Source organism: Ruditapes philippinarum, unplaced genomic scaffold (assembly GCF_026571515.1).
Source record: "Ruditapes philippinarum isolate M1 unplaced genomic scaffold, ASM2657151v2 ctg933_1_1_1_1, whole genome shotgun sequence".
Lineage (NCBI taxonomy): Eukaryota > Metazoa > Mollusca > Bivalvia > Venerida > Veneridae > Ruditapes > Ruditapes philippinarum.
This window is the reverse complement of record NW_026855336.1, coordinates 157,546-185,064: the sequence shown is the minus strand read 5'-3', so window position 1 is coordinate 185,064 and position 27,519 is coordinate 157,546. Positions and strand designations below refer to the sequence as shown.

General features: G+C 32.6%; 1 protein-coding gene and 1 long non-coding RNA gene across 2 annotated transcripts in view; one reads left to right on the top strand and one right to left on the bottom strand.

Moving 5' to 3' along the window:
- Positions 1–27,519, bottom strand: part of LOC132743002 (uncharacterized) — a 127,037-nt gene that overhangs the window by 52,268 nt on the left and 47,250 nt on the right. The gene's annotated exons all lie outside the window — the stretch shown is intronic.
- LOC132743004 (ribosomal protein S6 kinase-related protein-like) lies at positions 58–23,690 on the top strand. Its single transcript, XM_060731510.1, has 12 exons — positions 58–197; positions 3,039–3,242; positions 6,187–6,259; positions 7,349–7,456; positions 7,808–7,848; positions 8,605–8,632; positions 9,286–9,375; positions 9,679–9,767; positions 13,285–13,395; positions 13,966–14,067; positions 15,660–15,761; positions 16,565–23,690. Exons 1-12 carry the CDS (start codon positions 123–125, stop codon positions 16,616–16,618), a joined length of 1,077 nt encoding a protein of 358 aa, XP_060587493.1. The 5' UTR covers positions 58–122; the 3' UTR covers positions 16,619–23,690.

Genomic DNA, 27,519 nt, shown 5'->3' with positions numbered 1-27,519 from the left:
TGACGTGCAATTCTTACGATACACGAAAAGTGACAATTTCTAATTTTTAAACATTTTTAACAAAGAAAGAAGATATTCATTGAAATGAAAAGATCTGACTTTAGCAGACGACATGAAGACTGATGTGTGGACATAAAATGGGTAACAACAACCAGAAACATTCGCTAAGAAAAGCGCAGTCAGTCCCTGACACACAGGTAAAAAATCCTCTCAAATTTCATGTTTCCTGCTTTGGTGTTTTCAATTTTCTCTTAAAGATACACCATATAATGTAAGATATATCAATACCACACTATCATAGGTGCATATTTACTTCAAAATTAAAACAGAGATATATCAACTTCTAAATGTCTTATACAGGAGTCTTTGGAATTAGCACCCGTCCGCTCGCCCTGGCTAGTAAAATAAAAAATGGGGCGACAAAATAATCCATTTCTGCATGCCCAACTGGCGAGTAAAGTTGCTGATGAACAGCTTGTTTGCAAAGTTAAATTAAGTGATATATAGCTATGCACCTGATGTTACATCACTTCAGTGTCTAGATAAACTTCCAGTACTTAAACTTTGTGATTATAGTAATTTATACATATAAGTTTATATAATAATACATTTAATTAATATGAAATTAGGTGCTACCTATGGCGCGGAAAGCTCTTATGTTTTATGATTTAAGCATAACATGTTTAGTGTACATGTTAACCAGATCTATCATGCAATTCGTTAATAAGTAAATGCAGGTATTTTGTACCGTAAACAGAAACAAATAAATTGGTGGTGACTGGTGTTCAACCTATCATCGGAAGAGGGACCACTGCGCATGCGTCGGCATTTGGAAAATCCCGTCCGCAATTTTCTGTTAATCTGTAATCACATCTGTTGTTTTTACGTTATTTTCAATGTGCAAATTTATCAAAAAGGATTTAAAAGAAACTTTTTACATTTATCATCGTAACCAGGGTTCTCGGGGACGCTTATTTGGGCGTCCCGGTACGCATGTTTATTACAGCAGGACGCAAATATTTCAGAGCAAGGATTCCACGTACGCTTAATTTTGCCTGGGGACGCATAAACATTACCGATTGTTTACAACCTCAAATACACAAATGCGTCAGCGCGTGTCAGTCTATAGATAGGCGGTCCTATGCACATCGACCCGTGAAGCGATTAGCCAATCAGCGATAACGCTTCCGATCATTATCACGCTAATTGATCAGACTAATGTATACACGCGCTGTACAGTACATGTAATTACCAGATATAACACGAGGTGATAATTTTATATCTTTGATCAACAGTTGATTGGAAATTAACAAATTTTACCGACAAAAGGATAAAATTATCGACTATTTACGCCGCAAGTTTAAAGACTGTTTTCTCAAATTACAAATGAGTGTAATTTTGAATGATTGTCGAATATTTTCGGCATTTTCTAGGCACAATTTTGCTTTAGTTTCATTCTTGCAAAAACTTTCTATAAGAGTATTAAGAATTTAAGATATTGTGCCGAAATGCCAGGACAACAAACCAAAATACACATACGCTTTTCTTTGATATTTAGATTTTATCCCGAACATCGGCGATTTCACGTTCGTCAGAAACCCTAAAATTTCGCAAAAATTCTCGGTTTCCAAGCCAAACATGCGAAAGAATTGTCCCTTAATTATTTAATCAACATTAAATCTTTAAATATCGATCTTCAATTTGCCCCCTTTTGAAGATATTTGCTAAAATAATTGTCGATCGGATGAATCTCTTACACACTGTGTGAAGCTGTACACGATTTTCCTATTCATTCCGCTAAACGCTGCCTATATACATTTACGTTTTTTTTTTACAAATATAAACTTTTTGTCTTTAGAGTGGACTTATTTAACCAGAATAAAATTTGATTTGGTATAAAAACAACAAAAAAACGATTTCCATGTGTTGATGAATAATAATGAAATAATTTCATAATAAATATTAACAACAAAACAATAATTTTACTATGTAGTTCAGAGTTTCTTTTGAATAACTATAAACTTTGGAAGTCTTTTGAAGATTCAAAATATCAGCAATACTATTGTGAGCATTATATGACTAATCTGTAAACATATTAATTGCGACGTGCTTTTGGACTCCAACTTTTTCAGGGTTGGGAGTCCATGGACTCCATGTTTTAAAGTCCTAGTGAGAACCCTGGTAACTATAGTTCTTATTAATGAAAGGAATGTTTATTTTCTGATTTTGTACATCATTCTTTCACCGGAAGTGTTATTTAGCAATAGTCTGAATTATGTAGACGCTCATTAAACGCGCTGTGATATCTATATTTAGCTCAAAGGGATTTCACAATGGCGCTGCCCAGTTAACTAAGGATTTTTTCACAGCTCATTAGGAGCTCACTAAAGCGCTACAGCCCTCGCGTCGCGGGGCCTTTGGCCCCGCTCGGACTTTCCGCGTATAAGTTTTCATTCTATGAAAAACACAAGTGAAGTCTATTTTATAGGTATACCTCCTGTAATCATTTATGAAAATGTTTGCCTGGCATAATTGTCTTAAAGTACAGCGAACTTTTTATTGAACAATTTGTCCACCACAAAAAATACACCCGCAAAAGTGCCTGTATCATGTGTATGAACTACTTATTGAACAATTTGTCGCCCACAAACAATACACCTGCAAAAGTGCCTGTATCATGTGTATGAACTGGGTAATTACTCAGTGGTTTGAAATTTCACAAGTTTATCCACTTGCATAAATTAGCAAGTACACTTAGGCTTAGCCATCTGATGAGTATAAAAATGAAATTCTAAAGAACAGACCTCACTACTTAAAAGTCAATCAGTGAAAATGTTTTGCAGAAAAACATATTTGCAGGCAACTTTTTCTTTAGAACCTCATCTAGAAGGTACATTTGTAAAATATTGATTTGAAGTTTACCCTGAGACTGTCGATATTAAATTAATTTAATTTTTGTAATGATATTTTTTTCTATGCTTAGTAAAATTTATGGTAGAATATATATACAGTACTCTTACTTTCTTTCATTTTTTTAGACATTGGATGTTAATTCTGAGTTTAGTCGTGGTGGAAAGGCGAGCAACTGGAAACTGTTTAAAGGGAAATCTACCACACAAATAGACAGAGTAGATACAACAGACTCAGCAGAAAAGTCACAGCAACCCCAACTCTCTGTTCCTTTAGTGGAAGCTCTTTTCTTACCAGACTTTCCTGTAAGAACAAAGGACTCAGATTTTGATGTAAGTTCTGCCATATGACTTTATTTGTGTCAGAAATATCATTTTTTAGGCTGGAAAAAAATCAACAAAAACCCACCGAATTTAAACTTTAAAGGCACATTAAGCCTCAGAAAAAAATAAATTTCTCATTCTGTAGAAATGGCAAATATGTGTTTTATTATGGTCTTATAATTCATTAATAAGAACATGACTGTGAGGTACACACCACCTAAAGAAAATTTAATATGGAATAGTATGTGATAAAAGTAGCCAAAACAAAGTGGTATTTTGACATCTATATTAAATACCATATCACTGTAACTGTACTAAATAACTGTAATTGCCAAGATGCAAAAAGCATATAAAAGCCAATTGATAAGTAACTTTTTTTAAAGAAAATAAGATTACCAAAAATAAAAAACTTTTGAAAAATAAAAGTGATAGCATTTTTTAACCTTAATGGGCCTTTAAGGGAGGCAGATTGATATTGCAATTATCATTTCAAGAATTCATGTTTAATGCACGTCCTTACTGTCTACCTGGAAATAGATTGAAAATATATGCAAGATAAATCATTTGCTTAGAGTAAAGCCTTGCTTCTGTTACCATTAACCCTTTCCCTGCTGAATTTGCGTAATGGACATGACCTGTTTGAATTTAAAGTAGTCCATTTTTAGTTTGAGGTTATTTAATGAATTAACATTCTTTAGTTGAGTAGTGAGCAGTGAGACTGTACATCGTTACTTGTGTAGTATTTGATTTCTTTGTCATCATAGATATTGTTATTTTTATTAATTATTTGAAATCTGTATACAGGAAGAATTTAACTTCTGCATAGCTTCTGCATACCTATCTCAGACATGATTAAAAGCCCTTTATGCCTCAGAAATGCTGTTATATTTTTTTGACAATTTTAATCTTGTTACAGTTTCCAAAAAATACTCATTTGCCATATAGATGAACTATTTTTGCTTCTTTTACTTTGTTGGCAGGTACAATCAAAGTGATGGAAGTCAAAATACAACTTTTTTTACATTTTGTTACCTTTACAATACATAAATGCACATTCAGGGCTATTTTCTTCCTCTGTTGAGCATCTAACATACTCTAAATCCATTATTAAAAACTTTTGACATTTCTAAGGTATTTAATACACATTGATTTCGGAGGCATAATGTGCCAATCTCTACGGGATACCTATTGATATATACATTTAGCTGTTTATACAGATAATTCATGATATATTTTAAATGTCATAAATATTTAGCCTCAGAAATGAATACCCATCAGGGCAACCTACATGTATGTTTTATTCTGTATAAATAATAGATTTAGAGCATTTTAGATGCTTGAAGCATAAAGAAAACAATGTTGAATGTGTACATATAATTTGCAAAATGTTCACAAAATAGTGTTTTGTCTGCCATACAAAATGTTAAATCACTTTATCTTAAAAATGGGTCAGCTATAATGGTCAGTGAGTACCATGAATTGGAAACTGTAATAGAACACCAAAAATAAAAAGCTTTTAAGTTTTAAGACAGAAATAAGATACCAGTAGCACTTTTAGGCCTTCGTTTACTTTTGAAGCTGTTAAAATGTACCGTAAATGTATTCTATATATTTGACAGATAATAATAAATTGCCAAGGGGGGCTTTTTGGTAATGTGGTAAAAGAAAAGGGGGAAAGTTTGAAAAAACAGTATTTGCATGAAGTTATGGAAAACCTTTGGTTTATATTTGTTTTCCCTGTAAAAGTCATACCAAATTTTAAAAATACCTAAAACATATACTTTTATAGTTTTCTTATAAGGGTTAAAAAATGATGGGCCAAATTTGTCAATTATCATCCTAAAACCCCAAAAAGAAAAAAGATTTTGACAAAAAATTATTCTGTTTTTGTTGCAAATGTTTCAGTTTTAAATTGACGGGAAAAAATCTTAGGGGTTTAAACCTTTAACATTATTGTTTTCACCAAGGTTCCACCACCTTGAACCTATACCTGCAATACTTCATGTTACTGTAAACTTTAACAAATGTACACAATCATATGAGTCCATCTAAATTCAGCAATATGAGCTGAAATTATTTTAAATATTTATCTTAACCTTCTTTGTATTTCTATTGTATTAAAAACATTAAGTAAATTGTGTCTAATGAATAAATAAAGAAATATGATTATTTTACAATATGCCATATTTATGTAACAAAATGTATGAATTTCATGTGCTTTACTCTTAAACTTAAAAGTAATATTGATTGTCATAATGATGGTCATGACGATCATGATTATGATGATAACAAATATGATGATGATAAACATAATATTAATGACAATAACTGTGACAATAATCAGCCATGATGATGATGGACTATGATGATGGAAATGTTTGTGTTTATAATGATAAGATGATAATAAATATGATCATTTTAAAAGATGAAAAATTTTGATGATTTTTAATGATGATAACATGATAAATTTTTAAAATTTACAATGATTAGGGTTGCTTTGTAATTAAAAAGGGTTGCTAGAAAAGAAGCAGATTTTTGTAGAAAATGCTAATCCAGAAATGAAAAAATGAGGCAGCCAAACAGGTTAGTTTACCTCTTCCTAATTGGTTTAAATACTTTACAATTTAAAATGATTAAAAAAGGGATACTTTGTTGTATTTCTTAAGTGTAAAAAAGCTTTAAAGTTTTAATTCTGCCAAAGTTAAAAAAATTTTTGTTTAAATTTTTGAAAAGAAAAATAAAATACTGAAATAAAAAACCATTAACTGCAAATTAGCATGAAAAACCCTTTACTTAATTTTTGACAAAATTTTTATTTTTAAAAAAATAGTAGAAACTTCTTCTCAAATTTGATTTTCTTGAAATTTCTTGGCTAATCAGTAAACATGCCGCTGTAAGGTACTGCTGTTATTTGTCTATAATGTTAATATATATATATATATATTTATTGCAGTCAATTCTCGGGGATCATCCTTTCATTGTGAAATGTCATGAATATTGGCAATCCAGAAAACACCTGTACATAGGTCAGTTTGTTGAATCATTTTACTTAATTTTTTTTTGGGGGGGAGGGGATGGTGGGGGGGAGTATATATTTGTTGTTGTTCTTGCCTGTGTAAGTATCACACTTTGGTTAAAAAGTTTGATATAAGTTTCTATCTCCAAATCTACTGAAGGGAATGGGCCGTCACTCTAACATAAATTTGACAGAATTATGGCCCTTTTTGAACTTAGAAAATTCTACATTATCGTGGTACTTGTTTTATTGTCAAGCACTGAGAATAGTCTAGCTGTCCTACTGACAGCTACTGTTGATGATATCCAATCATATGACGATCCTCCAGGCATTCTAGTGGCGGATCAATTGTTTTTACTCATTGTGCACTATATTTTACACAGTTGGTTTATACAGAATTTATTTCAGTTCGATTGTGAAGGAAGCTTTAAGCTTATAGACACACTTTCCAATCTGTAACTGGAACCAACCAGTAATGAGCAATGAATGTAAAGTTTTTTGCTCAAGGAAACAACGACTTGCCCCTGATGGTATTTGAACCCATGCGGCAAGCGATCATGAGATCTTGTCCGACGCGTTAACCACTCAGCCATGCTGCCACATCAAATTACACAGTTAATCTTGTAGTATATATCTTCATGACATGAAACAAACAGATAATCCCTTGTGGGATTCATACCAATTGCATTGTGCTGCTATGGATTAAAAATCTGGGTCCTCAAGCACACTTATAGCTGATCTATCAAAAAAATCTACCAAAAAATAAATATTGCCTCAAGTATGTCAAATACATTTTTTTGTAAAAAAACTGATCAGTTGTTTTTATGTACAAAACAGGCTAACTTATAGTTGACAGTTTTTTTTGTTTAGTGTTTCTAGAGTAACTTTAATTAACAGTCATTTTTTATCAAATATATCAATGTAATACCGATACTCATTTGAGACTAAAAGAATTTGAACATTTTATCCCAAATATAGCAAATAACTTAAAGATATAGTTGTAAATTAAAAGCTGTGATTCCAGTCATTATTTGTAATGTTATTAATGTATTATTTGTTATGTTTGTATATTATATAATAATTTCTTTTGTTTTTACAGTATTAGAATACATTCCCTTTGGTGATATGTTTACTTTATGGACATTTCATGGATTCTTTCCTGAGAAGGTTGTTAAAATTTATGTTGCTGAACTTGCTATGGTGTTAGGTAAGTATCCTATTAAAATGTTAGCTTTTACTTGTCAGTAAATGTATGTCATTATGCATTATCTTGTTGATAAGTGGAAATAGTTTACAAACAAGTCATTAAAGTGAAAATGGAAAAAATACTTCCCTTAAATTAAGATAATTTTCATATTTTGATAACACAAACACTTTTTTCTATTTATATAATGATACTTGTTGAAGAAACAGGAAAATTTCACAGAAATGTGGTAAACTATAAGATAAATGATATAGATTATATTTCACTGATTAAGTGAATGAAAAAATTTCTTTGATAAGTTTGAAATAAGTAAATATAATACAATTTACATACTCGAATTCTGTTTTGTTTCAGATTATTTACATAAGTCAGGGGTTATTTACAGGGATATGAAGGTAAATATGTTTGTCAAGAATAAGTTATTACCTATGTTTCATACATGTGTTATTATAACAGGTACATGTATATTGAAAGTGTTCTAAAGCTGAGTGATATTTTTCATTCTTCACTACCCAGCTATAGTCTTTAAATTTCCGTATATTAACATGATAATATAAACATAAAAGTGACATGTGAGCCTAAAGGAAGCAAATGTGGGACAATATTTTTGTTATTTCATCACCTTAGTGCAATAACTGGTTAACTCCTCTTAAGTTTAGAAGGACTTAACCCGTTACTGTACTAAAGTGACATTTTGATTTGTTTCCATGACGAGGTTATTTGATAATAAAAAAACGAAATTAATACGTGTTTATACCATTATTGATAGAGCTTAAATAATGTTTAAAGATTGGGTAAACATTACAATTTACAGGTCAGTAATGGCAGGTACATCCAACTGTTAGTTTCATACTCTGTCACTAGACAGAGCCAGATATTACAATATTTCAGCTTATGTAGTTTTGAGTTTGTTTATTTTGGTAAAAATGTCAATTTTTAAAAATTTTGTTGGCTCTATGTTCATTATTGAAAAGGTTCCTTTTTACAGTTACATATTTGAGCACTTGTTTGTATTTTAGGAAAATGTATTTTGTCAAAAATTTAGATCCTCTTACAAATAATTTTCAGACAGTGCTTACACATATTCAAGCCAATATTACTCCTATTTTCAGCTACTAGTCATTGATTGTATGCAATTTTATTCATTTCAGATGGAGAATTTACTATTTGACATGAATGGTAAGTATTGATAACTTAGATGTGTTATATAAGGCTGATAGAACTTAAAGCAATAAAGTATTCCAAGATGCCTGCTCATGCCAGAAACAGAGTAGAAGGGCACCTGAGTCAATAAAGCGTACAACTTTAAAAGGGCTTCACTGAGATTTTTTTTGACATGATGGGACTGGAAATATTTTTTGAGATTAATGTTCATTTGATGTAGGACTAGGCCAATAACTTGTGTGCAAAATTTCAGGTCATTCACTCCCGCCAATATTTCACATTAATTATTAAATATGTGAAAAATGACCAAAAACTGAAATGCAGTCCCCACACACTCAAATTGGGCTAAGAATTGCACAAAAATCTGATTTTAATTTATTTCTTATTTCTATAGTATATTTCTCAATAAATGTTGGTTTATACAGAATTTATTTTAGTTTGATTGTGAAAGAATCCTTAAGCTTATAAACACTGGATCCAACCAGTACTGAGCAATGAGTGTAAAACTTCTTGCTCTCACCTCTGACGGGGTTTGAACCAACATGGATAGCAATCCTTAGTTTACTGGTCTGACGCGTTTACCACTCGGCCTTGCTACCACATACCATGTATTGGTAGTAAATGACAATGTTTTACATATCTTTGATCATTGTTATTGTTACATATAGGTCATCTGCAGCTAACAGATTTTGGTCTAGCTAAGTGGTTAGCCCGAGGGGAGAAAACCAGAACAGTTTGTGGCACTCTACAATATATGGGTATGTTAATAAATCTTATATACTATACAATAAGTAAACTTATGATATTTTATTTGAAAACATTTTGTAATTATCATGTTGCTAGATTTTAAATGTTACTTTCAATTTATAAAAAAAGTGTGGGGCAGTCTTTTTATATTTAGACAGATATTCTTCTTATCATTTTCTGATATCATTCAACTGTTGGTCAATTATTATAACAGTCAATCTTTTGAAATATATAGTCAATTTGCCTTAAATTGACAATGAAAATATGGGCATAATATAACTTTAAGGTGTGTTTTGTTATTGTTATAATTCTAGCACCTGAAGTATTAGCTGTGTATCCATATGGTCATACTGCTGACTGGTGGTCACTGGGTATACTCATGTATGCTATGTTAGTCGGAAAGGTATGTATACATATTATAATAATATCAATCTATTTAGTACAGCTTACATCACATTATACTTAAACAGCATATAAATTATTACATCTTGTTGAAGTTAGACCTGCTGAATTTGTGTAATGGATTTGCCCTGCTTTGAATTTGAATTTGAAACAGTCGGTTCAAAGTTAAAGGGATTTCATTATCAAATATTAAGAAAAAATGAAACTACAACTGGTAGAATCTGGCCGTATACTGTTGGCAAAGGCTAGTCATTTTAGATACAGGTTGACACTGAACATCATCTGTAAAACTGTTGTTAATATGAGCCGCGTCATGACAAAACCAACATACTGTAAAATCATTATTATTCGTGGGGCACGAATTTTCGTGGTTTTCGTGGGTAGGTCAATCCACGAATTTAAGATCCGACGAAATTTTATCCCAACAAATTAATCTTACCTTGTCTCTGTTCTATATATTACAAACATGCATCGGCTCTTTTCCGGCCAATTTTCGTGAAATGTATGTACAGTAAACTCCGCTTATAACGAACTCACTGGGATATTCAAAACCTGTTCCTTATATCCGGAGTTCCTTGTAAGCATAAAGCGAATTAGTTCGTTGTATCAGGAGTTTTTATAGCGAACAGATTGACATATAACGAACTGATTGTTTACCATTGTCCGCCAGTTTTGAAGAGAATTTGATTAAGAAATAGAAATATTAGTCATTTATTTATATTTTAGACACACTACCCGAGAGCGTACTTTTTGGAATTTGAAAATCATTGCTATTTCAGTTTTAGTTTTACTCCTTATCTCAATTTCACATAAAATATAATATTTTGTTTCTAAACTATTTTCGTTTTTTTCCATGATTGAGAATAAACAAGATTTTCGATTTTTCCTTCCTTTTATATTGAATATCTTCTATTATAATTTAAGGTTGACTTTTACTAATGTAAGATATAGATTTCTTTTCATTTAAATCAAGCGTACTTTGCAGTTTGCAATGGATTATGCTTGCAAGCATGCATGATAATGTTGAAAACCGATTATAAATTATTATAATTATTTTACTCGAGCAAAACTATTGAAGAAAATAAATAAATAACCGTTTTATCTTGGTGAAAAGAGCTCATGCTAAAAGTATCCAAAATAGAAAACTATACAAATTCATTAGAATAGATGTATTGAAGTGCATACAACGACAAACGGTACATTCGCACGAGTTTTAATCCGTGCGAATGAAAACAAAAGTTGAAAATGCGGGATCTATTTACGGATAGCATATATTTTGGAGTTCGTTAAAAAAGTGTAATTTTCAGTACTATTAACTAAATTGGGACTAAGAAATGAGTTCCTTATAAGCGATAATTCCTTATAACCGTGTTCGCTATAACCATATATTTTTATATTAAATAAAGAAGGCCAAAATTCGGGCCAAAATAAATTGTTCCCTATAACCGGAAGTTCGCTATAACCGTGTTCGCTATAAGTGAAGTTTACTGTATATACATACAGTACAGATAATCAGGTTAGTAACAGATAAAATCAGTTTGCAATATTTAAGAAACTTGAAAGAAAGCCCGATTATATGTCCTCAATTTACTGTCACAAATGTTGGTCGCATATATACACACTTGATCGTTGTTAAAATACTTATCTTTATCGGGTAAATATGGGAACCCAGGCCATCCAATAATTAGCCCTTAAATTTATAAAAAATGTCAGTTTGCTCACATAAATTAAAAAAATATCTTTGATATATATGTCGTAAGTACACAAAACTGTTAAAAAATACAATCGCTAAAACAGATAAATTGTACATTCTTTTGTCATTGTTAAATGATCGAGTTTAAATGAATTTTAATCTGTATTTGTGCCAATGCTATTACATAAACATCAAAGATGCCACTGACTTTTTCTAGATCCACACATACTCTTGTTATTTATGCATGTAAATTTACACAGTCGCTGTGACGTTGCATGTAGTTACTGTCAAATATGGTAAGACCAATTCTGGGTGTAAACTTTTTAAACTCGCTAATTAAAACGTGTCAAGTGTCGTATAAACTATGCGATGTTTACATCGGCGAATTGCAGGGGCAGTGTGTCTAATGGTTGTGCATATCATGTCACATAAATGTGTTAATTGCAGCCAGTTATCGGCAGTATCTGTGCTATATTAGAGTTATGTCCAGAGGCTAGGATTAAATTTATTGACAAGCGCTGTGTGTCACGTAAAGATATGTACATGCTGTAAGTAAAAATGTTCGGCGATTAAGTTAGAGATTACTTTGCATTAGGTTACTAAATTTTTTTACAAGAAAATGAAAATCCACGAATTTAAGAACCCACAAAAATGCCCGTTTTGATAAAACCACGAAATTTCATGCCCACAAATATAAGTGAATTCGCAGTAATGGGTTTGCAACCAGCATGGATCCAGACCAGCCTGCACATCCGCTCAGTCTGATCAGGATCCATGCTGTTCGCTTACCAACCCTATTACAAGTAGAGAAACTGATAGCGAACAGCATGGATCCTGATCAGACTGGCGGTTGCGCAGGCTGGTCTGGATCCATGCTGGTCGCAAACCCACTATGTTGGTTTTGTCTTGACACGGCTCATATGTTAAGCAGTCCCTTCAGGTTAGGTATACAGGTTGACTTGTTAAGCAGGTTAATATGACTGCTTCTGGCACATCAGACTGGCGTTCTCGTTAGTTTTACCCATCCAGGAAATTTCGTCTGGCATGGAGGGTGCCAGGTGAATTATGTGCTATAGAATTGCATGACTTAATTTTTACCTTTATGAATGAAGTTGTAATTTCATACAGTGTTTTAAGAACAAAGTTAAGGGTTTTATGACATAAATTTCTATGGAAATTTGTTTTATTAACATTAAGAATTTTAAGTATAATGGAATGTGGTAAAATATGCAGGAAAAAATGTGTGACATATGTGTGCAGTTCGAAATATAAGTCTTTCGGTAACCCCCTATGGACACGTCCCCTGGGGATGGATATTCTGATCTGAATGGCAACATATGTCTGATATTATTATTCTGTTGATTCACCTAAAAATAAGAAATTCCATTTGTTCCTGGTGTGGATTGCCTTCAACGACTTTAAAGAAAAATCAAAACAACCACAAATTTTTTACTTATCTAGAAATTTCAAATCTATTTATGAACTAGTGAAAAGAAACCCCAAGAAATGCCTACATCTTTTACATATGTGTTTATTGCATTATTTCCAAAAATGATTTGTATGTCTGTCCTACTAATCTACTGTATGTCAGTAGACTGACAAAACAGTGGAATGTGGTTGTATTTTTGTCCTATCGACATATTCCAAGTTTTTTTTGGTCATTTGAATGAAAGCAATATGAATTGTAAAAATTGTAATGCATGGAAATAGGGATATTTAATATTAACTTGAACATTGTCTCTGTAATTTCACTCTTTTTCTATAATGTTATCAGTTCTAAAATCTGAATTGTATGATATATTATTTTCATCTTTTATAATTTCAGTATCCAGTTGATGGGGCGAAAGATCATATAGAGATGGCAAAGCTAGTGCTAGATTCCGACTATCTTTGTCCTAATATTGTATCTGATGATGCTCAAGATATTGTAAATAAAGTAAGAAATTTCTGTCATAAATAATGTTTACATGCGTTTCTTAGCTCTGAAGATAATTTTTTGTTTGAGTGAAATATGGAATATGTATTTTTCATGAAACATGGATAAAATTCCATATATTTTTACAAGCTTGAACAGCGAGTAAAATATATTGAATTTTATCTTGTGTTGGTTTTTTAAAGCAATTTTCAATGGTTGAAGAAAAGATCTTTGATGTCATTTGTTCTTGGGCCCTAACCAAATTGAAATTATGTGAATGGAGGCATTTAAATGAGAAAAAAATATTGATAATTGTAAAAGAACAACAAAAACCCTTAATTTTTAAGTTTTGATACAAAATGCATGGACACTTTTAGAAAATTATGACCGGAATATATTTCTGAAAAAAACTTGTGTCCTGGAGGTAAACAAATTCGTAAAATAAACAATCACTTAAATACTGAATCCAATTATTTCTGTGAAGTTTTAATTATATCTTACCAGCAACAACAAATGAATTTGAATAAAAAAAGTAAATGTAAATAAGAATCTTTAATATAGTAATGTTCATACTATGTTTGTATGTTTCAGTTATTAATGAAGAGTCCCCAGAAACGTCTAGTAGATTTGTATTCTCTGCAAAACATGAAGCTGTTTAGATATCTCAATTTTACAGATCTCATAGAGAGGAAGGTAAGTTAAATTGATGGTAGGGGCCTCTCTGGCCAATTGGTAAAAAGTTAAATTGATGGTAGGGGCCTCTCTGGCCAATTGGTAAAAAGTTAGATTGATGTAAGGGGCCTCTTTAGCCAGTTGGTATAATGTTAGATTGATGGTAGGGGCCTCTCTGGCCAATTGGTAAAAAGTAAGATAGATGGTAAGGGCCTCTCTGGCCAATTGGTAAAAAGTTAGATTGATGGAAGGGGCCTCTTTGGCCAGTTGGTAAAATTTTAGATTGATGGTAGGGGCCTCTCTAATTGGTAAAAAGTAAGATTGATGGTAGGGGCCTCTCTGACCAATTGGTAAAATTTTAGATTGATGGTAGGGGCCTCTCTTGCATTAGTAAAAAGTTAGATTGATGGTAGGGGCCTCTCTGGCCAATTGGTAAAAAGTTAGATAGATGGTAGGGGCCTCTCTGGCCAATTGGTAAAAAGTTAGATTGATGGAAGGGGCCTCTTTGGCCAGTTGGTAAAATTTTAGATTGATGGTAGGGGCCTCTCTAATTGGTAAAAAGTAAGATTGATGGTAGGGGCCTCTCTGACCAATTGGTAAAATTTAAGATTGATGGTAGGGCCCTCTCTGGCCAATTGGTAAAAAGTTAGATTGATGTAAGGGGCCTCTTTAGCCAGTTGGTATAATTTTGATTGATGTAGGGGCCTCTCTGGCCAATTAATAAAAAGTTAGATAGATGGTAGGGGCCTCTCTGGCCAATTGGTAAAAAAGTTAAGATTGATGGAAGGGGCCTCTTTGGCCAGTTGGTGAAATTTTAGATTGATGGTAGGGGCCTCTCTAATTGGTAAAAAGTTAGATTGATGGTAGGGGCCTCTCTGGCCAATTGGTAAAATTTTAGATTGATGGTAGGGGCCTCTCTAATTGGTAAAAAGTTAGATAGATGGTAGGGGCCTCTCTGACCAATTGGTAAAATTTTAGATTGATGGTAGGGGCCTCTCTAATTGGTAAAAAGTAAGATTGATGGTAGGGGCCTCTCTGGCCAATTGGTAAAATTTTAGATTGATGGTAGGGGCCTCTCTTATTGGTAAAAAGTAAGATTGATGGTAGGGGCCTCTCTGGCCAATTGGTAAAAAGTTAGATTGATGGTAGGGGTTTCTTTGACCAATTGGTAAAAAGTTAGATTAATGGTCAGGGCCTCTGTGACTGATTGGTAAAAACTGATGAGTGGGTTTAAATCCAATCAAGGACTTTAGGTTCTTTCTTGTGACAGAGCTATCAAGGTAGCAAAAAAAATCAGTGGTTCTCCTCGGATGCTTGAAAAAATGCACAAATTAAGTACACTTTAAATTCTTTTTTGTGAAGAAGCAATCAAGGTAGTGTACAGTTGATCGTTGAAATTAAAGTTTTTCTGTTGTTGTGTCTATAAGTCAACAGTATTAAAACATTTCCTTAAAGATATTGCCTCGGTCAATTTGCTCTCTAGAATAAATTCATTTGTTGAATGTATTTTTGGTACCAAATAATTGTTTCACATATTTAGAATACTGGTGGACAATATAAAACTGCGTATGTGATATGTTTAACACAACTGACCAACAGAATATTACTTTTAGATTAATCCAAGTACAGTAGTTCCTCCAGACTTCTTCCCTATGACAGGTACCAGCTATAGTTATGCACCAGGATCTACTCATTCTAATGACAGCTTTCAAGATGTAAGTGTTTATCTGTAGGACACATACTTCATTTACTGTATAAGTGGATATTTCTGCATGTCAAAAAGTTAGCGAATTTAAAATTCCAGACATTTCGCATGAGGAAATATTAGTGCCTTAATGACAGGTTGGTTGATATTTTTGCTAGAGATAATTTTAGTGATTTTCATCAATTTACCAAATTCAATTTGCTTATATATCCGCATTGCTAACCTAACCACTTAAACAGTATTCTTAAAAAATGAAACCTTTCTTTTTCTCAATTTCATCTTGCAATCATATTCTGTTGTTTAATTCCATTTAGTATACAACATATAAAGAAGGCCTGTAATAGTCTCGTGAGATAGAGATTGGTGGCTTCTGTGCGTGAATGGTTAAGTTTGCTGTCTTGAAACTCCTTGCCCCTTACGGCTTTGGGTTCGAATCCCAACGGGCCTTTAGATTCTCTAATGTTAAGAAACTTGGTGGTTCTACAAGGTTGTACATTAAAAGCATGTCCCATTAATTGTTAAATCTTGTACGGAATTAATCAATCTAAACAACTGAAATGTATGAGAGAAATGCATCAGTAGTCTGAGAAAGATATATGGCCAACATACCATAAAATAATTTGAAAACAATTGTGTGAAACAAAGTCAATATTTTGCAATGTGTTTAAACTGTCAAAGAAAACAGAATGTGTTGAAATTTTTGACTAATTTTTATTCCCTGCAATTATAACTTATTTTACTATTTATTTACATTCTCTATGAACAAATTTATTAGAAAAGAATACTTATATTTGTTCAAAATTCTATTTTTAGTTTGACTGTGTATGGAACTTACCAAACGGAACAGATAAACCAGTCTATGTTTGATGTTGATCATCATACATTATTCTACTGAACATTTTGTCTCACCAAGGGCCACAACTCTTACACTGCCACTGTGCAGATAATGTGTGTTTTCTACTAGATCTGTGATTTCCGACAGTTTTGGGATGTATTTATCTAGATATTAGCTGCGACATGAAGAATGAGTTTACAAACAAACTTCTGTTGATCAGAATACAAAAGTATGATATGGGTATACATGTATTTATAGTCTGGTACAGAATGTGTTTTGTTTTAGATTATTGAACGTAGTAGACACACGTAACTTTCATAAGTGAAGGAAAATGATATTACGACTGTTGGGGAAAATGACCTCACTTCCTGCAATGTATTGTGGTAGGTGATGACAGCACTTCCTGTAATGTAGTGTGGGAGTCAGTGACATCACTTCCTGTCATGTATTTTGGGAGTCAATGACAACACTTTCTATCATGAATTGTTGAAGTTAATGACTACTTCCTGTAATGTATAGTGGAGTTCATGGCATTATTTCCTGTATGGTATTGTGGAAGTCAATGACATCACTTCCTGTATGGTATTGTGGAAGTCAATGACATCACTTCCTGCAATGTATTGTGGGAGTCAATGACATTACTCCTAGTAAGGTATTGTAGGGGAAATGACATCACTTTACAGCAAAAAATATTTTGGAGACCATGACAATTTACAATTTTATGACATTGAAGCAGTCTGTAGTTTATGTTGGAAAGAGAGAAAAAATAGCATTAATTCATGAGATGTTTGTCTTACCAGTTTCTTCTATTTTAGTTTATAGATCCATTTTATCACATAATCATCTAAAAAAACTTATGCTTGTCTGTACTTTACATGGTTACTTTTATGGAGGGGGGGGGGGGAAGAGGAAATATTACAACTCTTAAGTATATTCATTTTTAGAAACTATTTGAAAAACGTTTATTCTTCTTGTAGCCTCATAGGTATCTAAACATGATCTATTCAGAGTAAAATCAAGGAAGTAATGGCTAAACTATATATTCTGTAAACGTAATCAGGGAGTTCTGGCTGCATGCTGCTGCAACATAACTTTATGTCCGAGTTTAAATTGAAAAATTCTGTAGATGATTACTAGAGATTTCTAAAATATTTTGTGACATCCTCGCCTGATACCTCATCTACCAAAACAAATATATGAAATTTAATTATTTATGTATGTAATAGCTCAAAACCATTGTTATACATGTATATGTCAAATTACACCAAATATACTGTTAGACATGTATTAGTTATATAGATTTTTGACTGGTTATATGGCATATTATAAATGATTGTAAACTTATATTACCAAAATCATAAGGTTTGGGTTATATTGCAAACATATGTTTATACATGGCCATAAAAACATGTCAAAAGTCTTTGTAACAAATTCTTAACACTGCATAATTGCTTTATTTGATTAAAATCAAAATTAATTCATAAATATGCAATACCTGTGTATAGAGATTATATAAATGTCACAATTGTCCAATGAAAATGAATGTTACATATATGTGAAGTATTGTAAGCTGTGTAGTTTGTACATGTAAAAGTGAACACAGTTCTGTATTCATATACATGAAGTCACGCTCGGTTGTGTAATACTACACACAGTGATATTATGTCAAACATATTTTGAATACACATGCATATAACATATTTTCTATGCTGCCACAGTGAGTAAGGAGTATTTTATCACGTCTATTTTTATGTTAGCAGAATCATCCTGTCATTGTATATTTAACCACATACTTTGTCTAACTATCTAATTATCCCCAACAGATGGAATCGGGAGGGGGATATAGTTTTGGTGTTTTCCGTCCGTCAATCCGTCCGTCCAAATTTTGTTTCCGGAGTAGTTCTCTGCAACTATTGGCTGGAATTCAACGAAACTTTATGGGAATCATCAATATCAAGAGGAGATGGGCATATCGTCGGCTTGTTCCGGTCAGACACTTTAACTCAGAGTTAAGGCCCTTGATTAGTTATGCAGTATGCATATAGAGTAAAAATCGTTTCCGTGCTACTTCTCTGTAACTACTGGCTGGAATTCAATGAAACTTTATGGGATACTAAGAGGAGATGTGCATATAGTCGCCTTGTTCCAGTCAGATACTTATAACTCAGATTTATGGCCCTTGATTAGTTATGTAGTATGCATACATCTCATTGGCATTTCCAGATATTACTATTTAACACAAAGTTATGGCTCTGTTATTTCCCTGAATATTTATCAGGTTCAAAGAATATTACTGTTTATGCCATGATTAATATATAAATAAAGCCGTATGTCTTCAGTTGTTGTGTTAATAATAACCAGTACTTGGCAGGGGATATAAATTCAACGAATTTGCTTGTTAAAACTATTACATTGTAAAAATCGTTTTAATTTTAAGAGCATATTACACAATGGGGAGCAGTTAAGTATGATATTTGTCAAAATATAGATTTTATTATTTACCTATGAGTGAAGTGGGTCATAAATATCCTTTGAATGTAGAATCATAATTTACATATGTATAAAGAGTAATAATTTACATATGAATGTAGGGGCTTAATTTCCGTATGAGTGAATGGTCATTATTTACCTATGATTGAAAGTCATTGTTTACCTATGAGTGAAGGTTGTTAGTTATGAGCAAACACTATTTTTTACCTATGAGTAAAGGGCCATTATTTACCTATGTGTGAAGCACATTTACTTATGAGTGAAGGGTCATTATGAGTGAAAGGCCAGTATTAACCTATGAGTGAAAAGCCATTATTTACTTATGAGTGAAGGGCCATTATTTATTTATGAGTAAAGGGCCATTATTAACCTTTGAGTGAAGGATTATTATTTACCTATGAGTGATAGGTCAGTCGTTCTATGTTACTAGAAATATAAAGTTGTCATATTGATACCTCAGCAAGATAGGGTTATCTTTTACGTTACACAAAGGAATCTTTATTTTATGAATGCTAAACAGAAGTGGAGATATATCCATAAAGAGTTTATTTCTTTTCATGCAATTTGTTGTTGATTGTTTTTGTCTCGTATACAATTATTCAGAATTATAAACACCAAGTTTAGCTTCAAGTGTGCTATTGTTAAATATTGCACTGTTAAGGGTTAGGTGTAATGTGATGAACTGAATTACAAATCATCTAGCCATCTGAAATGATGCAATATCAAACCATAATACATTAGAAATTAAGATGTTTATCTCTTACACAGTACTAGATTAAAGGGATAACTGTTGAACTATAATCAGTGAATTTGTGAATATTTATATGAATATGGTCTTGTAATGTATTGACTATTGACATATAATAAGTCAATATGTCTATATGAGCCATGATATAATGATTAGTATAGCCATGATTAGTATATCATTGACAGGTCATCTGCATACTGTTGTACCATGGTCATGTTAACGGAACTGTATACTGGAATACCATGGTCATGTTAACTGAATACTGGTATGCTATGGGCAGGTGACCTGCATACATATATACCATGGGAATGTTAACTGAATACTGGTATAATATGGACAGATGACCTGCATACAATGTTTACTGAATATTGGTATAATATGGTCATATTAACTGAATACTTGTATACCATGGACAAGTTTACATAATACTGGTATAATTCTTATCATATGTTGTGTCATGAGTTTACAAAAAAATACAAACTATTGTGTAAAATGTTGAATTATGAATGTATATGTGCCATACATCATGTGTTGTGGTTATATGTGTTAAAACAAACCCTTAACCTGCTGGATTCATGTATTGGATTTGCCTTGCTTTTGAGTTTGGAACAGTCCATTCAAGCGTAAAGGCATTTCAGGATTAGACACTGCATATTGGCATGACCCTTTACCAAGGTTTACACTGGCCAGTTTTATTTTTCTGCCACTGGTGGCAAAGGCTAATATATCTACTGGATGTAACAGGTTATTGGTTGAAGTTAGTTTGTATTTAACTACTAATGTACTGTGAAAATATTGTATAACTTTCAGTGCATGGGTTCTAAGTATTCTAAGCTTTAATTATTTTTTTTTAACTTGTTTTGACTTTTGTCTACATATAATATCAATTTCTTGTGTTTGTGTTAAAACTGAATTTTTGTAACATTAAATTATGATTATTTTATATATAACAATAAATAATGTTTTGATAATTTAAACATAATTGATTTGTGCAAATTTCTTGTAAATTTCATCAATTGATCAAACCAAACAGTTGTAAAATATGGCTAAAAATGTAAATTTGGAATTGTGCCAATTTCTAATATTGTCAGAGTACATAATGGCTCAGGTTGTGTGCACATATGGAGATTTTTTTTTCCTTTTGTAAAACTTTTCAAAGGATTGTTCTTTAGAAACTTAATGGTTGTGTGCTACTGCCTTAATATTAAACAGTGATTTTAGTTAATATGTTTACACTAATGAATACTAATTTTATATAGTCAGTTAGGAAGTATACATTTGAGCTAACAAAATTGGTTGATTTTATTTTACGTTGGGTTACATATCTTGCCATATATTCTAAAAATCTTGTTTGTTACGTTATATAGATAACTCTGATTCTTTTGAATTGTTTGTGTTTTTTAACATGGAGATCTTGTCTTTCTGTTGCGAGGTATATGCAGTCACTTGAAATACAATCAACTTTGTGAACAAGAAACATAAAGAATGAGCTTAGTAAATATTTAAAGAAGAAATTTTTCAGTGATTTCTTAACATGTGACCTCTAATTCTGGACTGTCATCTGAAATCAGTCTAATTTTTCTTTCATCTTATTTTTGATAAAAAACAGTTAAAAGGTCCAATTGAAGGAAGGTGGTCCTGTTAATCACAGTTTTATGTTTAACACACCTGTGGACATATCAAAACGTTTCATGCTACCATATTATAGTTACATCAACCTTTGTTGTCTACAAACAGTCTCAATCAAAACAAACCTGCAATATTTTCATTTTTGCCATATTTGGTGTGACCTTCAATGGTTCAATTTTCAGTGTTATGTTAAAACTTTAGAGGTTATTAACTTTAGTGTACATGTAGTTTGTACATAGAAATATTTACTTTCTTAGTGACTTCACTGTACATGTTTAGTTTAAGTAACAGTTACCTTTTGACAGGATTTGTCTCCCTTATATTGTGCATAATTGTTTTTTTTTATATTTTGTATATCATTATTTTCACTGATATTTCATGTTACAGTATATCTTATTTAACTCTTTGTTTTTGTTCTTGGTTGTGCAAAATTGTATCAGGGAAGGTAACTTATTACACTAACCATTGTTGTCTCCCTTGAAATTTAAAAAAGGAGTGACACATTGTTGTTTCCCTTTAAATTTAATAAAGGAGAGACTTTAAAAAAACAAACTATAACAGATTTGATTCTTAATTATACATTCCGTTTTCGCTCGACTATTCAAAGGATAGGGAAAGCTGTTGCACTCACTCAGGCATCACCGTCACTCTTTGGTTAAGTTTTTGCATGCAAGTTGGTATCTGCCAAAGTACTGAAAGGAACGAATGGGTTGAAACTTCAAACACTTATTTGAGAGCATAATAGAAGGTCATTGTTTAAAGCCCATTACTTTAACATAGATTCTGACAGAATTATGGCCTTTTCTGAGCTTAAAAAATATAGGCTATTGTTTTACTATAGAGCACTGAGAATAGTCGAGCACAATGTCCTACTAACAGATCTTGTTGAGTAGAGAACTTGTATACCTTATTGTTTAATTCTTTTTTTGTTGTATGATTTGTATGATTTATTGACTAGCTTTGACAGTAATTTATTATCCATAATAGAAATACATAAAGGAGCCATTTTGGAAACTTTTAATTTTAAAGTAGAACAGAAAAAAGGCATTAACACTTGTTTGAAGTTTAGCACATTTTCATTAATTATTTTACTTTATCTGAGTATGTGTAATTTTAATAATATAGAAAGATTGTATGTATGTTTTAGTTAGCTTTCAATTAAATATAAACATCACTGGCCAATTGATGATCTCATGTAAAGTCATTTAACCTTTAACCTATTGAATTTGTGAAATGGATTTACCCCAGCTTTTGAATTTGGAACAGTTTATTTGTAGTGTAAGGGATAACTATATCAAAATACAGGAAAGGAGCTAAGAACCAATATAGAGCCTGGTCAGACTGCATGGATGTACAGGCTGGCCTGGCTATATACTGGTAGGCAGGGCTTATCAGTTTTCCTTTCCCAGCAGGTTAAAGGTTATGACATAAAAATGAGCCCATTTCAGTACATTTTTATTGTTTATAGTTGTGGCCTAATATGTTGATTGGAAAGTTTTAGAAAATGTAGGCAAGTTCTGGCGGTGGTTTCATGAAAATATTGATGTAACTTTGTAATGTGTCTATTAATAGCACAGTCATTATTATATATAAAACAATTTAAGGATACATGTCTTGAAAAGCAAAAAAAATGTATGCACATATCAAATTCAAGGTCTGTGACCCACAATTTTTCGCTTAAAATGTGTCTGTTGTCATAGAATATGATATTTTAAGATAAATTCTATCATAAAGTTTTTGATCAGTCTACTATATGTCTAAATTAAAACTGTAGCCTACACATATAAATTTCATCAGAAATTAATGTGCTGTATAAAATTATCTATAAAAGTATAATAAGTATGGAAACTACATGGAATAACATGGAAATAAAAAAAGATTTATCTAAAGTGAGAAATATTTAACTGCGATTTTCACCTCAATAATTTAAGCTACTGAAGTCATGTATGGTGTTTAAAATAGTTACTCAATTGTTGCATGAAACCATGGCCTGTTCTGCCTGTGTTGTGTATTTTAAGTTGTGTAACATTATGTTTTATATGTGAAAGTAACTAACACTTTACACAGTGCTTCACTATATGCAGGGCTAAAGATGCATTTATTTCTAACTGTTGATTTGTGTATACATGTACATTTTTTTTGTTATAATTATTGTACAGTAGATTATTTACTATAACCCGAAGGTGATATTTTGTATGATTTTTTTTTTTTTGGAATAAAGTATAGGAAAACTTGTATTTTGTGTCTCATTTGTTATATGTAACATACAGTCAAACCTGTATAAAAGAACACCTCTGAATAAAGATCAACCTGTGAATAAAGGCCACTCATCAACAAACATTAATTCATTAAATGAGCCGCGTCACAAGAAAACCAACATAATGGGTTTGCGACCAGCATGGATCCATGCAGTTCGCTTACAAACCCTATAGCAAGTAGAGAAACTGATAGCGAACAGCATGGATTCTTACCAGACTGTGCGGATGCGCAGGCTGGTCTGGGTCCATGCTGGTCGCAAACCCATTTTGTTGGTTTTGTCGTGACGCGGCTCAAATAGAACTAGAGTTACCTCAATATGAAAGACCACTTGTCTATAAAGGCCATGAACATTCTCTCCCAAGGATGACATTTGTTAACAGGAATGAATGTAAATGAAAAAGGTGTATCATGTGAGAAACGCTGGTAAACCCTTTCAGGGTAAATGTTAATAACTTATAGCGTTCACCCCGCGTGCTAGTAGCGTTCAACCCACGTGCTGTCTGACAACCTCTATATTGTCGTCTGCTCAAGTCAAGTAGATTAGTCTGCAAAATAATACTGTTTTGAAAAATTCAAAACATAACATTCCCGTGATTAAAAAGTTAGGAGGTTGCAAAGGTTGTTTATAAACTACCATCTTACGGGATATGTTAGGTAATGTTGTAGCAACAAATTTCTTTATTGATAAAAGCATATTACGTTATGAATATGAATAAATGTCTTATATATAAAATCAACATTTAAATTTTGAATCTGATTTTGATAAGCTTTATAATAAATACTAGACAATTAATTTGTTCCGTGGAACTAAAAGAGGCACCACGAAACTTGCATGGTGTAATATATTTTCTGTTAGCGGATGGCTGAATTCGCAACCGCACGAGTTGCAAGTAGCGAGCAACATATGTTCATTCCAATATATTTGTGCTAATTCACCCGTATATAGTTAGTTAATCATGTACATTTTGTTTCTTTAGTTGGTGTCTAGTTATTGTATAGACAGTACATACAGGTTCTGCTATGTTTTATTGGAATTAAAACATAGCAATTATCAGTTACTAGATATTGGACGTATGTGTGATACATTTTTAAAGAAAATCAAGTCAAATTTAACAGGTCAGTGTGATGATCGCGAGTGTCCATTCATTGGACATTACCTTGTTAATTGCTTGTTTCTTATTATTTGACCTTACATTCACAAACGTTTCAATAAATGAAAGCCATAGACACATGTAAAAGTACTGATAAGTTATTATTCACACATTGCACACATTATAATGTAAAACCGTAAATTTCCTATGATATAACGAAACAGAATTTCAAGCAAAAGGTTCGTCACGGCAATATGTCGCTCGCCTGGCAATATGTCGCTCGCCTGGCTTAATGTATCGGCGAGTGCCTTGTCGCTGTGGGTTCGAGTCCTACCAGGCACTTTACCTTCTTTTATCTGAGCAAGAACCTACTAGGTACTTGCTAGCATGCACGTAGGGATACTTGACCGAGGTCTTTCTCCACCAGCAAAGCTGAACTGCCGCCATATATATGACCTGTAACTCGAGACCGACCAGCCAACAAATAAACAAAAATGCTTAGTCTTGTGCGCGACACGATTTTTCATAACGCTTTTATGGACTGCAATGTGATACTTTATTTCAAATTAGTGTATTGGCAGTTCTTTTCAGAAAAAAAAAAACAAACAAAAATAGATGCGTCTGTACATGAACACGCAATAAGATAACTGAGTATTTGTTTTATCTAGGACAAATCCAATCGTACCGATACACATTTAATTTGTGCAATATGGCTTTGTGTGGAAAGCCACACGTAACGAACAGCAACATCTATATCTGTATTGTACTGATGAGGATAAATTGTCAAATGAAACATTAATTTGCATATGAAACTGTAACATTATGATAAAGTATGTTTTACATATTTTGGAAAGAAAACAACACAGCGGTCTTATGTTTTATTTTACTATATTTTGTTTGAGAAAGGACGTAACCAATCTCGAATTTAAAATAATAATCTTCGAAAGCATTTTAATAAAATTCATTTATGTAGCGAAACCAGAAACGACAGTTTTAAAACCGTTTTTGTCTACACATGGCATCTTCATATCATAAGTTTTTGTACTTTTCAGCAATTTGATGGCAACTTCTGTTTGTGAGGAGCTCGAATTTGTTTTCAATCTTTGTAAATGGGCAGCTATTCGCAATGATTCAAAGTCAACAACTATATTATCAGGAGCTGTATAACGCGGGCTTGTGTCCGCCATTTTTACGGGTATTCTATTTACCTCCCTCCTAACTGGCAAGGATATAGACTTATCATTAACCAGGGTCTTAGTTTGTTTCTTGTACCGGAAGTTGTGCACATGGTCACCAATATTGCAAGCGTCTACACGTTTAGCTTCTAGTTTCTTCCCAAACACCACCGGATGTTTGTTTTGGTCAGATATTGACCGTGTTTTGTTTTTCTTCATTTTCAGAGTAGACATACCAACTATCCTTCGACAAGCATATTTTAAACTATCCCTTCTCACGTAATTTAACGGACTTCTTACCGGAACAGGAACGCTATCCAGTAAGCTGGTAGAAATCTCCTTTGTCGATAACTGAACACTTTTTCTAGGAAGACGTTTGTACTTTACGCCTAAAGAGTTCTCTGAGCTGTCATTGTTCAAATAAGTGTTTCCCACCTCGGTAAATTCATTTTCATAATAATTTTCGCTAGAATAGAGTCTATCTACATCCGTATCTTTCGGATTAACCATTTCAGAATCTGTATTTTCTGAGTATATTTTGTTTATCGTGCCTTCAAAAGCAGGCAATAAGTCCCGATTCCTTCTTTCCGAGCAACTTAAAGATGGATCAAGTAAAATGATGTCGTTCACCGAATGTTCTACCTCCTGTGTTTCGATTTTGTTACCGAAATAAAAATCATCAACATCATTATTTGTATCATCACCAGCATAACTTTCTTCACTAGTACTATAGTCTTGATCATCAAAGCTATCATCAAAATCCGGCACTTCTAGATAATTCAATAGCTTATCATCAATGTTTGTGTCGGTGTTATTGTCACTTCTTGGAATCTTTCCTCCAACAGATTTCCCGCCCGTTCGTCTTTTCCGGTGTCGTCTGCTACTATTGCTATGGCATCCTAGCCTCGTTTCTGTTTTGATACGTTCGGAAGATTGAAATTTCTCTAACAGCGACGGATATATATATTTAGACGATGACTTCTTATTCCTGGCCCATTTCTGATAATATTTAGGCTTGACTCCGAGCGAAACATCCAGGTTTAGGTCTTTCAGTTCATTTGAGTTTTTCGCCATCTCTGTTAACTCTTTTAAAATGAAGTCTTTTCTAGTTAACGTTTCACAATTGTACGAATTTTCATTCTGATTTGTCTTTTGAAGTTTCGATTTCTCTTTGAAATTCAAAATATGTGTACGCGCTTTGTGCGGTCTGGCTAAATTACTGGCGACTTTCGACCTTACGTTCTTATTTTCGAAAAGTACAATTTTCGGCTTTGGCACATTGTCTAACGGACACGGACTCAAAATAAATCGTCTGATATTCTCGCGCTGCATATCACTTAGCTGTTCAAAATCTGCCATTTTAACAATGTTTCCCGCTTCAAAATTGCTGTTGCTATATAAAATCGTAATCCAACAGCTGAAACTGTGCGTGGTGTTATATCCCTAATTTATTTAAGAAATTGACACACAGACTTGATTGATAAAATCCACTGTTTTTACATTTTCATTAAAGTTTATATTTTTACATTTATTACGACTGG

What these genes read in the sequence shown, in the direction of transcription:
- LOC132743004 (XM_060731510.1), top strand. Translation starts at nt 123, where the DNA reads ATGTGTGGACATAAAATGGGTAACAACAACCAGAAACATTCGCTAAGA. An exon ending in CAAAGGACTCAGATTTTGAT is followed by an intron (nt 3,243 to 6,186) that starts GTAAGTTCTGCC and finishes TATTTATTGCAG; the next exon opens with TCAATTCTCGGGGATCATCC. An exon ending in CTCAAGATATTGTAAATAAA is followed by an intron (nt 13,396 to 13,965) that starts GTAAGAAATTTC and finishes TGTATGTTTCAG; the next exon opens with TTATTAATGAAGAGTCCCCA.